Source organism: Epinephelus moara, chromosome 17 (genome assembly GCF_006386435.1).
Source record: "Epinephelus moara isolate mb chromosome 17, YSFRI_EMoa_1.0, whole genome shotgun sequence".
NCBI classification, from domain to species: domain Eukaryota; kingdom Metazoa; phylum Chordata; class Actinopteri; order Perciformes; family Serranidae; genus Epinephelus; species Epinephelus moara.
In genome coordinates, this window is record NC_065522.1 from 29,329,248 (window position 1) to 29,342,744 (window position 13,497).

Here is a 13,497-nt window from a genome sequence, read left to right on the forward strand (position 1 = left end):
TTTAGAAGTCACCAGTAACCTGCATGTCTTTGGACTGTGGGAGGAAGCTGGAGCACCTGGAGGAAACCCACGCTGACACGGGGAGAACATGCAAACTCCACACAGAAGCCCATCTTTAACATAAGAACACATTTGAGGTTCTTGTACTTATGCACTCGGTTGCTGTCCTGTGTGCAGACAGGTTTCACTGTGGAGTCTGCGTCCTCTCAGTGATGAGAGCAGCTGGAGTACTGTGGTCAACAGAGACAAGAGGCTCAGCAATGGACACGGAGGAGGTGGACACACACACACACGCACACACACACACACACACACGCACACTATCGACTAAACACACATTCACAAACTCTTAGAATAAATGAACTAATGACCCCTCTGTCTCCATCAGAGTGGGAGGAGAGGGGTAAAGGCAGAGGCAGGGGGAAACACGTCCCAGCATCCTCCTCCTCTGTTGCCCCGGCGACAGCACCGGGCTCCAGCGGGCGTGTGCAGAAGCAGCACTCCTGGCCTCCGCAGGCCACCGCAGAGGAGCAGGGAGGAGCGAAGGCCACCAGGTTAGTGCGTTTGTAGTCTACAAGACGCTCAGGTAACAACTGTGTGCATGCAGGGGAAGTTAATGTACAAATTTCTTCAGAACTAAAACCAGACGACGCTGCGCCAGGCTTCTTAATTTGGCTTCTTACTTTGAGTGTGTGTGAGGCGGCCTAACAGCTGTTTATATATTCCTTTATAGGAAGTCGGTGAGCTTGGTCGAGCGTGCTTTCGGTGTGACGGAGGAGCACCTTTTAGCCAAAGAGGAGGAGGAGAAGAACGTGGCGTTGGTGGAGATCCAGCTCAGAGACGAATACAGCTTCCCTGCCCTCGGGGTGAGTTCAAGGCCACTGATAATGTGGTGTACTTCATTGTGTGTCATTATTACATCACCAACATACAGGAAGAGGCGACGACATGAAGACACATCTGTGTGATTCTTCAATTCCTGTTAGTTTTGAAAGCTGCTCCTCTGTTCTGCAAACGAGACAGAAGCTACATGTGTGCTCAGTGAGTCGGGATGTTTTTGTCTTTTCTTAAGTATGTTTGTTTTTCAGGCTGGGATCCAGGGTGATGGAGGGAAGAAGAAGGGAGGAGAGAAGAGACACAAGAGCAACAAGACGGTGCGTTCGTTCATGGCATCTGTTAAACTACACAGAATTTAAACTTTAAGCACAACTCTAAAAATGCCTCCTGTTGTCCACGCTCAGACACCAGAGCGCTCCCGCGTTAGGTGCTGACACACCAAACCGACATCAAAGAACTAGCAGCGACGAAAGCCGACTGTTGCATCATCTACGTCGCCTCACGTTGCCCTGTGTCAGTTGCATTTGAACACACTACACAGACTACATCCGACGGCCAAGTAGCACGTACGTTCTGCGCCTGCGTGAGAGAGAGCAGAGTGAGAGAGTGGTACATCCTGTCAGCCGAGGGGTTTCCTATCTGTGCAGCCGAGCACCGCAGCACCTCCACGGACTATTACATCCAGACGGTCCCGGTGTTTCCTCCTCAGGCTCCACTTCACTCAGCTGCCCGATAAACCCGCTGCTTCTTCCCACTTTAACCTGAATAACAAACCAGGGCTCGGTGCTCCGGTTGGATCCAAACGGAGAGCCGGGGCTAGCGGAGGCTAACTGGCTGTGCTTCCCTCCGGTCATGCTGCGGCTAACGCTCCACTAGCCGCCCAGCTAGCTCCGGTTTGTTATTCAGGTTAAAGTGGGAGAGGCAGCGGATCTGTGGGGCAGCTGAGTGAAGTGGAGCCTGAGGAGGAAGCACCTGTTTCACTACAGGCAGATTCACTCGCTACAGGGGCAAGGAAATAAAACCTGAGCAGCCAATCAGAGTGATCTCTCTCACCGACAAGCTCTGCTGCTGATTCAACACGCTCACCAACGGCCCGACTTTGGTCGACGGCCGACTGTCGGCTTGGTGTGTCAGGGCCTTAACAAAGCGCCTGTTTTTCAGGGCGTGACGTCTGCACTCTGAGATAAACATCAGTGTAACATTTAGTTTCAATCATAATAAATTATTCATATTCATTCATAAAATTCAAAATAAATCCAAACCTATATGACTGGACCATGGGTGACTTTAATTTGAAAGGACAGACACAGGAAGTGTCCACGCTCAGCAGTCAGACAGGAGTCAGGTAGTAGCTACATTCCCATTAGCCCACGGCATCAAATATACCAAATGGTGCCAGTAAAAACATTTTGGTGCTTGAAGCTGTGAACATGACTTTGACGAGAAGAAAACTCCTCAGTGAACGCTGCAGATCATTTTAATAGATTTCATATGTCCTCCGTGTTTTTACAGAAGAGTCCTGTTGAAGACGTCCGAGCGCCGTCCCCCTCTGCTGGAGAAAGACCCAAATCCTCCACACCGCCACCTGCATCCACTGCTGCTGCTGCTGCTACTGCACCTACTGCAAATACTACTACACCCACCACCCCCACCCTCCCTGCTGCTAAACCTCCTGCTGCGACATCTGACTCGAGTAATCCAGCGTGGCTGAGCTCCATCAAGGCCGTGGCGCCCAACATGAACACGGCTGCTGCTCCTGCAGCGTCCACATCCAGCCTCCCACTCACCTGTGCTGCCTCCACTGTTAAAACAAACACACCTTCTTATGCTGCTGCACCAAGTTCTCCTCCTCCTGCTCCTGCTCCTGCTCCTGCTGCTGCTGCTCCTGCTGCTGCCCCGAGCACTAAGCCTCCTGTAACAGGTGGTGCTGTACCTCCCTCCGTCCCATCCTCTGCCACTCTCTTCTCCTTAGTCACCCCTTCTCTCCCCGCGGCTTCATCTCCCCCCACTCCCAGTGCCCTCTCCTCATCTTCTCCTCCCCCCGCCTCCTCTTCCTCTCTCCCTCCTAAATCATCCACCTCCCCTCCTCCTCCCTCACTGCCACCTCCCACTTTCATCGCTCCCATTGCTCCCTCTCCCTCCTCTCTCCCCCGCTCCTCCCCACCTGTCTCCTCTTTCCCACACTCCCCCAGTCCGCCCTCCTTCTCCTCCTCGTCCTCTCTCATCCATCAGGCTGCTAAAGTCCCCGAGGCTCCCGCAGTTTCAGCACAAAGTAAGAATCTGTTCAGTCAGACTTCATTTTTCAAACTGGTGTTTCTACTGTGGAGTAAAGACGTTTGAGCTGTACATTTTTACACTGATGTCATCAGTACGCACTGTTAAAGCCTTCACACACTGAGTCCGAAACTTTCGTCAGTCATTAACATTTTCAGAGCAGGTTCGATTTTCTGTGTTTGTTGCGTCCGTCAGAGTCTTCAGAGACGTTTGACCGAGAATCACTGAAGAAAATGTGGCGGCGGGACACAGCTGCGACAAGACAGAGGAACGGGGCGCGCAGAATCGTTTCATGGGTCAGATAGTAACATTCAGGTGGATGATGATGAAGAGGAGGAGGATGTGGACCGCACACAGAATGAGGAGGACAGCTCCGCCTCTTCATGCAGCTGCAGCGCCAAATGAAAGACAGAGAGGGAGTGATGACAGATAAATAACTCCAGTGGAGAGAGGCAAAGGAGGAAATGCGTCATATCTCTATATCTATCTCGTATTGACAATTTTTGTAACGTGTAGTACGGAAGAGTATTGCATTCACTTGACAAATAAAAAAGCCCTGTTTTTCTGAGAATTTTTATTTCTGTTTTTCGGAGTATTCGGAGTAATTTATTTATTTTTCTTTTTTTTCTTTTTTTTGGTGCAATTTTTTTCTTGTTTTTCTGAGTATTTTTTTCTGTTTTTTGAGTTATTTATTTATTTATTTTGGTGTAATTTTTTCTGTTTTTCATGGTAATTTTTTTCTGTTTTTCGGGGTATTTTTTTTTCTGAACGAGGAGACGAGATACTTTAAAGTCTCGCGAGCAGCTCCCACCTGGCACCTGCAAGTGACCCCTGCATCCATGGTGACTCCTGCTCATGGAGGTATTTTGCATCTGTGCTCCTGCTCCTAGACAATTTCAACTACGGGGTCAATAAGGGTAAGGCACGTAATTAGTTACACACAGGGTATGATAATCTAGCTATGTTTTCCACTGCATCCTTCTAGTGTAGGCCTATCGCTCAGTGTAACAGGTTAGGTTGTAACAACGTTAGAAACGTGTATGGGCATGATTTCAGTTGTCAGGTAACGTTAAACTTACAGTTTTTTTCCTTCATGCTGGACATTGTTACTCATCACAAATTTGTCAGCTAACGTTACTAACCTAACCTGTTACACTGAGCGATAGGCCTACACTAGGAGGAAGCAGTCGAAAACATAGCGATAGGCCTACACTAGGAGGAAGCAGTCGAAAACATAGCTAGATTATCATACCCTGTGTGTAACTAGTTACGTGCCTTACCCTTATTGATCCCGTAGCTGAAATTGTCTAGGAGCAGGAGAACGGATGCAAAATACATCCGTGAGCAGGAGTCACCATGGATGCAGGGGTCACTTGCAGGTGCCAGGTGGGAGCTTCTCACGAGATTTTGAACTATCTCGTCTCCTCGTTCAGGAAAAAAATTTAGCATAAAGAACAGAAAAAAATGACCACAAAAAAACAGAGAGAAAAAAATACCCCGAAAAACAGGGAAAAAATGCTCAGAAAAACAGAAAAAATTACACCAAAAAAACAGAAAAATAAATAAATTACTCTGAAAACAGAAAAAAATACTCAGAAAAACAGGGCTTTTTTTATTTGTCAAGTGAATGCAATATGCTTACATACGCATAGAACAGAAAAATGTGTCCAAATCAGTGTGTAAAGGCCAAAACACACCGGCGGCATCATTGACGCGAGTCAAGTGCTGCCCCCAACACACACAAAAAGCGTCGCGCTGCGGGGCGTCATCCAGATTTCTATTGCACACTCCAGTCCGGGAAGCTGGGAAGTACAAAATAGTGCTTTTTCAAGGGCGGCGCCGGCGACGCTGGAAAAATGGGACAATAGCATAAAGTGCCGAGGCGCGGCACGTCGACGAGCATCGAGCCGCCGCCGGTGTGGGTTTGTAAATAGAAAATAATGGGGGCGGCTGTTTTGAAGTGCATCGTACGGCGCCAGTATGTTTTGGCCTTTAGGTTTCTGTGCGTCGTGATTTTTTTTCAGATGACGGATTACATAAATGGTCTCAGTGTGCAAAGGGTTAAGGCCCGAACATACTCGGGCAGAACGGACTCCGCGGAGGTCCGCGCGGACTCAAAGCGGACGTCCGCAAGCCCTGTGCGCGCAACGCTCAGATTTTACGACCGCGCGGACTCCGCTCCGCGCACCAGTGACTGCTCGGCATGTATTTTTCACATTGTGGGGATTTTTCACAGACATTTTTACAGGAAACTACAACGCGGAAGTGCGCTCGACTATGAAAGCCCGAATGACTGCGGACATTCCTCGCGGAGTCCGCTCCGCTAATAGTACGCCCAAGTATGTTCGGGCTTTAAGTCTTTTAACTGAAGTTGTGAATTCTTGTCCGGGACGAGGTTGTCTTCTGTCACAGGGCAAGTTTATTAGTTTAGTTAAAAAAACATAAAAGCGTAAGACAACTATTTTTCTCAGAGCCGAGTCATCAACAACAACTGTCTGTGAACACACAGTTTCTTCGGTTTCGATTCAGTTTGATTCAGTAGAACTTTATTTATCACGAAGGAAAGTAACCAGGATTCACAACCAGTAACAGCCAGACAACCAGTGGATTTTCCAGGTCAGGGGTACTCACTGGGCCCAGTTTAGAACAATAGAGTATTACATATCTGGCAGAATATACAAACATACAAGACAGAAGTGTTTTTGAGGAGCAGAAGCAAAAAACAGTGCTTAATAGAGTAACAACAGGAGCACAAGAGTCACTAACAACGAGAAGTAGTGTTGCACATGGCTGAGAAGAGGATATCGCACTACACTGACACGTGATCGTGATATTGAAGAATAATACTGTACAAGATATAAGCTGTTCCACCATCAGCCTTTCTGTCTGCGGGGGAAGGTAGCCGCAAAGAACTGACGTTGTTGCTCTGTGGTACCTGGGGATAGCTGCTCATAGCTACCAGGGAAAAGAATAATGCTATCCTCTTACCGTTTTGGTTGCGCAGTGGTTGCACACCTACTTTTTGCGAGGTCGATAGGGAACCAATCTAAACGCAGATGTTGTCATTATTTTGTGGACGTTACATCGCTCAATCACCGATGAAATAAAGTAAAAAAGCTTCTCTGTTTCCACATGAATCACCTCTTCTTTGTGTCTCCATGTCTTCTGTCTTTCATCAGGTTCTTTGCCAAATATTGGAGGAGCTCAGACTCAGTCTCAGATTCATCCTCCTGTGGCTCTGCCCCAAAACCAGAGCCAGATCTCTGCGCCTCAGACTCGAACCCAGCCCTCATTAACCCAAGTTGAGAACCAAACCCAGCCCTCTCCGCACCAAACCACCCAGGATCTGACGCCTGAGATACAGGCCGAAGCCCCGTCCTGTCAGCCTCAGTCCCACGCTGCAGTGACCTCTCTGCCGCAGACCCAGATCCAGCCGTCTGTCCTCCAGACCTCCCTCCCTCAGGCCTCTGTCTCCCAGCCCCAATTACTCCCACAGTCTAAGTCTGAGGTGGCCCAGGTCCAGTCCTCCTCCTACCCTTGCACCTCTCAGGTCTCACTTCCTGCCTCTGTGCAGCTGTCTGTCACCCATCCTCACCCCCAAGTCCAGCTTGCCCAGCCTCCTCACCCCTCTCAGGTCCCACATCCCTCCCTGTCTCTCTCCACCTCCCAGACCCCCAGCACCCAGAACCAAACAGAGGCTCCATCACCTCCCGTTCAGCACCCTCAGCCTCACCCCGAGTCACCGGCTCATGTTCCCACCCAGCTGCCACACCCTCCCTATCCCCCTCATCACCCCCAGCTCCAGTCTGCACCTCCTGTCCCTCACCCCCCAACCATCCCAGGCACCGTCCCCCTGCAGCAGCTGTCCCAGCTCTACCAGGACCTCCTGTACCCCGGATTCCCTATGGGAGAGAAGGGCGACATGGCTCCGACTCCTTCCTACTCCTGCAGCAAATCAGGAGACGACCTTCCAAAAGGTAAGCTGGGAGACAGACTTTATAGCAGGACTCCAGCTAATTATTTCATTATTGATAAATCTGACAATGATTTTGTCTTCAAATGTTTTTTTTTTTTTAATCCAAACAACAGTCAAAGATACAAAGTTTTCCAGTTTATCATCCAGATGCCAACACCAACGCACACAAGGGGATATTTGATTTGATATTTTGTGATCAGTGCTTTATTTGTCTTCCTCTGCAGACGTCAACATCTTGAAGTTTTTCTTCAACTTGGGTGTCAAGGTAAGACAGATGTTAAAACTCAAACAAAGCAGGTTCCATATCAGCGAAGTTAGTTAAAGAAAACTTTACTTCCATTTCCATTATATTTGGCAGTACAGCTTTGTTCCATGGCCTCTCTGCCCTTCCACACGCCTACGCGGAAAGCCTAAAGCGGGATTTATACTTGTGCGTCGGCTCTATGCAGAGCCTACGCATGTCGCCTACGTTGTTGTCACTCTGCAGTTACACCTCCAAAACACTAGTGGGCGGCGGGGTTTCGGTGAAGTGCTGTAAATTTTAGTTGATTCAAACACACATTAAACACGCATTAAACATGGCTTAATAGAGACAGTTTCAAACACAAATCAGCTTCACTATAACGCGCAGCATTCACAGACAAACACTTGTCTTTATCTGGACACATTTTCCAAACAAATACAACATGCTAACGTTATTAGCACAAGCCTATGGCATTTTACATTGTATAAATTAGCCTAGCGGCTAGCAGAGATTTCCTCTGCTCATATGAAGCCAGGATAAATCACACGCAAGACTTAAAATGATCTTTTTGTGTATTGTTTCTTATCTGTGAAAAATGGTGGAAAAATGCACATTTTGAATCCGCTGCGTACATGTCCAAAGAATGTTTCTGAAACCCAAATAATGTCTGCATAGCCCACAAGTCTTAACCTGAAAATGCTTCATTTGGAAAATCCAAACAGTTTATGCATCAGAATACTGTCAAATTCCGAACAATAATTGGCCTGTAAACAAAGTCATCGATTCAGATGGAAGGTGAACAACGGACATAAACTGAATAACACACCTCCTGGTCCGCTGGATCAGGTTTACATTGTTGCTTCTTTTTTTTTTTTTTTTTAAATAGACTTTGCATTGAAGTAAGAAGAAGGAAGTGGACAAACAAAATAAAATATTTGGTGTTAAATTTAACAAAAGAAATCAGATTTTACTTCATTTCCACAACCAAAAGTTTGACAGTGTTTAAACTTGTGATGTTTATGACGACTGTAATGCAGCAGCGTGTTTTGTTATTTATCGGCCGACATGCTGTGTTGTCAGGCTGTAGTTTATGATCATATCTGATTTTATCTCTGCAGTCTTATACAATAGAAAAAATTAAGTTCTTAAAGTTTTTGGAAATATGCTCATTCGCACTGCTTGCTAACGTAGCTTAGCATAAAGACTTGAAATAGGGGGGGAAACAATAAGCCAGGCTCTGTCTGAAGGTAACAGTAAATCCTCCAGCACCTCTAATATTCTCTTAGTAACAGGTTGTATCTTCATCAGAACAGAAGCATAAAATGACTGCTTGCTGTTTTATGGGAGGTTATGTGCCAGATCTTTTCTTGGTTGGACCGGAAACTTCCTGGAGTCCTCACTAGTTGCCTGGCAACTGGGCCGGGCCGAGCATATTTCCCAAAAATGTTGAACTCTTTCTTTAAATCTTTGTATTGGTGCCAAAAGCAGGAAGTAACCGTCATTTACTTACTGCTTCTGCTCTCATCTCTGCAGGCCTACTCCATGCCCATGTTCCCCCCCTACTTGTACCTACTCCCGCTGCAGCAGGCCCACGCCATGCACCCCAAGCTCCCCTCCCGCTCGCCCTCCCCAACCCCCCACTACCCTCCCTCCAACCCCCCCGCCAGGCACCAGGAGGCGTACCCACACCCCCAGTACCCCCCGACTTCAGCATCAATGCCACCTCAGTATGACCACCAAGCCCCACTCGCAGAGCCCCCCCATCCCACTGAACCCTCCTTTAACCAGGCCGGGTACCCCGTCACCCAGCCTCCACCCCACAGGATGCCCTGCTCCTCACTGCCATGGCAACAGCCACCCCCTCCCAGAAACCCCAGCTACCCAGTTGGGTATCCCACTGCAAATCCACCATATCGGGCTCCCCCACCGTTGTCTCAGGGCTACCACTCAGGTCAAGGCCCGGGACACCTGCTGTACCCTCAGTACCCCCCCTCTTCACTGGGATACCCGCCTTCATCCTCCCCTGAAGAGCTCCAGGTGAGTCAGGCGCCGATGGAGCATCATCAGGCTGCAAACGTGGACACGATGCCCAGCCAAGGACCGAGCAGAGTCCCTGGTTCTCTGGAGAGTCCTGCGCCTGCTAACATGGCTAATGCTAACAGCAACAGACCAATGGTGGTTCCTGGTTTTGGTGCGTAAACAGTTTTTATTTTAGTGTTTTTATCACCTCTAAAATAAAGTGTTACGAGAATTTTAAATATACTTAAAAAATCAATCAAACCTTTTTATGTTGGGTGTAAATCATTAACACATAGCAATCAGGAATTCTGGGTAATGAAGGCCTTACATTTCTCAGCACAGCTTTTAATATGAAGTGTTTCTTTCCCATCAGCCCTCAAGAAGGAGCAGGTAGACAGTTTGACCAGAGCGGTGCTGCTGGTGGACCCGCCACTCAACAACACACCCATAGTACGGAACACACACACACACACACACACACACACACACAAAAAAAAAACAACTAAACTTGGTTCAGAGCCTACTTCAGATTCTAGTGGAGCCAATGCCGTAGACTCTCTCATCAAGATGAAAAGTAAGTTAATGAAACCTGGAGAAAACGTCCAGATAAATCAATGGCGTTAGGCGTGGGTAGAGGAGATAGGCTGGTGCAAAAAAAGTAAGGGAACCAGGTGCATGTTTCTGCACATTGTGCTCACGTAAATTGATGTATGCAACCAGCGGCAAGAAAGTCCTATCACAGCATGAATTAGACCCAGGTCATAAAGCCGCTGTGCGTGCAATAAAGCACGTAACGCGTTTACTGGGTGCTGCAGTCACCGCTGACATACTGGCATAGATGACAGATCGTGTTGTCACCTAGAAAGTACACGTGTGCTTCTTCATCGCAGAACATGGTTTGTCGATCTCGCAGCCCCTTGTGAATCTGTGCAAAAAGTTAGCGGAAGATAAAATTGCGCTAACAAAACTGTCGCTCTCCAGGCAGATGTCCAGTTATGTTATAACACAATGCATAGCACCTCGATTGACCTATGGCTAAGCCACGCCCCCCTCCACTCACTCGGACAATCTATCAACATTCAGTGACCGGCGCTACGGCAGGTGTCACAGTACACGACATTTTACAGGAGGCAACTGATGATTTTTGGGGACATAACGATCAGATGTCATTGAGAAGTAACCAAAAGGGATAACGATCAGATGTCATTGAGAAGTAACCAAAAGGGCCTAAACTACACAATGGAGGGATATATTAATCATTTTATTGTTGAGAAGGTCGATGAAAAGCTTAAATTACAAGCCAAAATTTACAGGTCACAGTGTACGCTTGTGAACCGCATCTGGTTGCCGTCACCATCAAAGACAACAAGTTAAAGTGCCACTGAAGTTAAGGTTTTTGGCTCAGAATATGAGAAAAGGATAACGGCCTTTTTACCATCTTTACCAAGAGTGTCTCTCCGTTAGTTTGGTGCTACAGTATTTACACTGAATCATTCAGCATAACGTTTGCCAACCTTTGTTATCTCTGCCATTACAGATAAGTTAATGAAGCTAAGCTCCAGAAGTTAACGTTAGCTTAACTAGAGCCCTTTGGACAACAGCTAACAATGATGTACGATCACCAAAGTACAAAACTAGAACAAAATAGGCTAATGAACTCCCAGCAAACAAGGTGACATGATGAACAACGCAGCTAGGAGCTAACGTTAGGCTAACTTTAGCTAACGTTAGCTAGAGATGTTAAAGATAACTTTATATTTCTTTCCAGCAAAGTGACAATATGTTGCCTCAAACACAATGTTGACTTACCTTAGAACAGATGTAGACATCATTGTTAATCTTATTCACGTTGAGTTGATGTTGTGGTCTAACGTTACCACACAACTTTATCCAAAGGAGACACTTTTCTCGGTTGAGATGTGGTTTAAAGTGTAAAAAATACACCTCGTCGCCCAGCCTCTCAGGATACCTTGTGTCGGAGTTGCATGTACCCCATGCACACCGTTTGACCATTTTTAAACTTCAAATCTCCGAAAAAGCTCATAAAACCGAACAAAACTGACTTTCTGTAATGCATTTCAATGGACGTCCAGGCAGAGAATGTCCGAGTGTATGGGAATGGCTATATGCACTGTGATTGGCTCATTGCGTTTGAGGGTGAGACTTAGCCATAGGTCAATTGTAATATTTGAAGGAGTATTTATAGTAAAACTGTTATAGTAATTGTAACCTGTGTAGTAGTGGTATATTAGTGCTTGTGGTAACGTTTGTAGGAGTAGTAGTAATTGTACCTTTATTATAGCAGTCACAGTCACATTGTTGTAGTTACCTATGTGGTAGTAGTAATACATTACCTGTAGTTACATTTGTTTTGTTGAAACATGAATATAGTAGCTGTAATAATGACTAACATGTTGTAGTAGTTACAGTGGTATTTATATATACATATGCTCTCTCTCAGATCACACTGGTTTCAAACCCTGATGTTAAGGATGTCTCCATGGCAACCATGAAGCCCAGCAGCACCCCTGGCTCTCCATCACCTTATGATATCATTTCCAAGACGACCGTCTCCGGTGACAACAACCTCACCCGTGGTTACCGGGGCCACCAAAAACCACTTAATCCCCCCAACACGTACGTCCCGCGGGGGCAGCCGGAACCCAGCCAGGTGGGTTACATGGCAACTGTTGCCATGGCAGAGTCTCTGTCTGTGGGCTGCAGCACGGAGGACGACTGGGAGGGATTCAAACCGACAACCTTTAACCACAGAGGGTCGAGAAGGAATCAGAGAGGAGGAGGAGGTGGGAGAGGGAGGGGTGGCCATGATTCAGGGAGGGGGGGGCCCAGGAGGAGACATGGAGGAGAGGCAGGGGTGGGGTTTAACTACGTCCAGTTTAGCTCCTCCCACCGGGGGAGGGGCCGGGAGAGGGGATACTAGCCATCAGCCAATGCAGAGAGGAGAAGACACTGGAGGCTGATTCGTTTTCCCCCCAAAATTAAGAACTATCTCTTTAACAGGAAGTCAAATGTCTGACTCTATAGCATCCCTCAAACGCAGCACAACTGAAAGCTTAGCATGTCGATAAAGCTTTAGACATTTTCCAGCACTTAAAAAAAAAAAAAAAAAGCATCAACCAAGTTTAGCCAGCACCTCTGTTAGCACTGTGAGCTAAAAGCAAAGTGATTAAAGCAACAAAAATGTATTGTAAAATTTAATTTGAGAGCAGCTTTAAGAGTTGTATCGCTGCTATGAAACTACAGCAATCTGTGTTGGACTCTGGTAGAGTCGGACAACAAATACAAGCTGCGTGGACTTTATTTCTTTAGATGTTTTGTCTTTTAATTGTCCGTCTGTCCTGTTGCTTCTGGTCTCCTTTAGTGTGTTTGTCTAGTTTCTTCTTCTCTGGGTTTATTTTTCTTTCTCGTTCTGATTGATCAACTCAGAAAACTCTAGAGATTCAGTGCCTTACGTTTGCCACATTTCACCGTCTTACTTCCTTTTCTTCTGAGTTTGAGAAACTGCTGTACAGAACAAAAGGCTGTTGTTGTCTGTGTTGGATTTTTCTATTGCGGTTGAATAAATAAAACTTAAGTTCAGATGATCTCTCACTTTGTATTATTTTTGCATTTTAATCACAGAGCTAAGATACAGATAAATCCCTTACTGCTGTATCACAGTCATCAGACTCGTATTAACATCTGGACCAAAGAAACAGTTTGCTGCAAAATGAAAAAGAAAACATAAATTATGATTCAAAACAAAGATGGTAGCTGCTTAATATTAATGTACGAGACAAAAAGCATTGGTGTGGAAGTATCCGTGGGGTAGTAGTGACATTTTATATGACATATTGTGAATTAAACTTAGACATTTTATGACAAATTAATAACATGCTATAACTATTGTATTTTTTATGTGATATTACACCCTAACACTTTTGGGACATTTTTTATAACATGCTATACTAAAATCAACCTATAATACGTAAAAAAGGATGTGATGGAAAAAAGTCAAAGTATGTTGAAAAAGTCGAAATATAGTAGATCAAAAGCCATCAGCAATAAAATCAGTATATGTGGGGGGACAAATAAAAATAGAAAAGTTGTTGTTGTTTATTTGTTTTTTTTTTAATTCCCACACTAA

The 13,497-nt window shown here is 46.1% G+C and overlaps 1 protein-coding gene across 1 annotated transcript in view; it reads left to right on the forward strand.

The window, feature by feature from the left end:
- The window catches only part of otud4 (OTU deubiquitinase 4), a 25,101-nt gene extending 12,148 nt beyond the window's left edge, over window positions 1-12,953 (forward strand). The window contains exons 12-21 of the mRNA XM_050066465.1: window positions 178-275; window positions 389-554; window positions 734-866; window positions 1,089-1,154; window positions 2,350-3,109; window positions 6,291-7,088; window positions 7,312-7,352; window positions 8,865-9,522; window positions 9,724-9,800; window positions 11,812-12,953. Of these exons, the coding sequence (XP_049922422.1) occupies window positions 178-275; window positions 389-554; window positions 734-866; window positions 1,089-1,154; window positions 2,350-3,109; window positions 6,291-7,088; window positions 7,312-7,352; window positions 8,865-9,522; window positions 9,724-9,800; window positions 11,812-12,291 (3,277 nt within the window). The 3' untranslated portion in view covers window positions 12,292-12,953. The remainder of the gene's footprint in view (window positions 1-177; window positions 276-388; window positions 555-733; window positions 867-1,088; window positions 1,155-2,349; window positions 3,110-6,290; window positions 7,089-7,311; window positions 7,353-8,864; window positions 9,523-9,723; window positions 9,801-11,811) is intronic.
- Window positions 12,954-13,497: the final 544 nt, after the last annotated feature.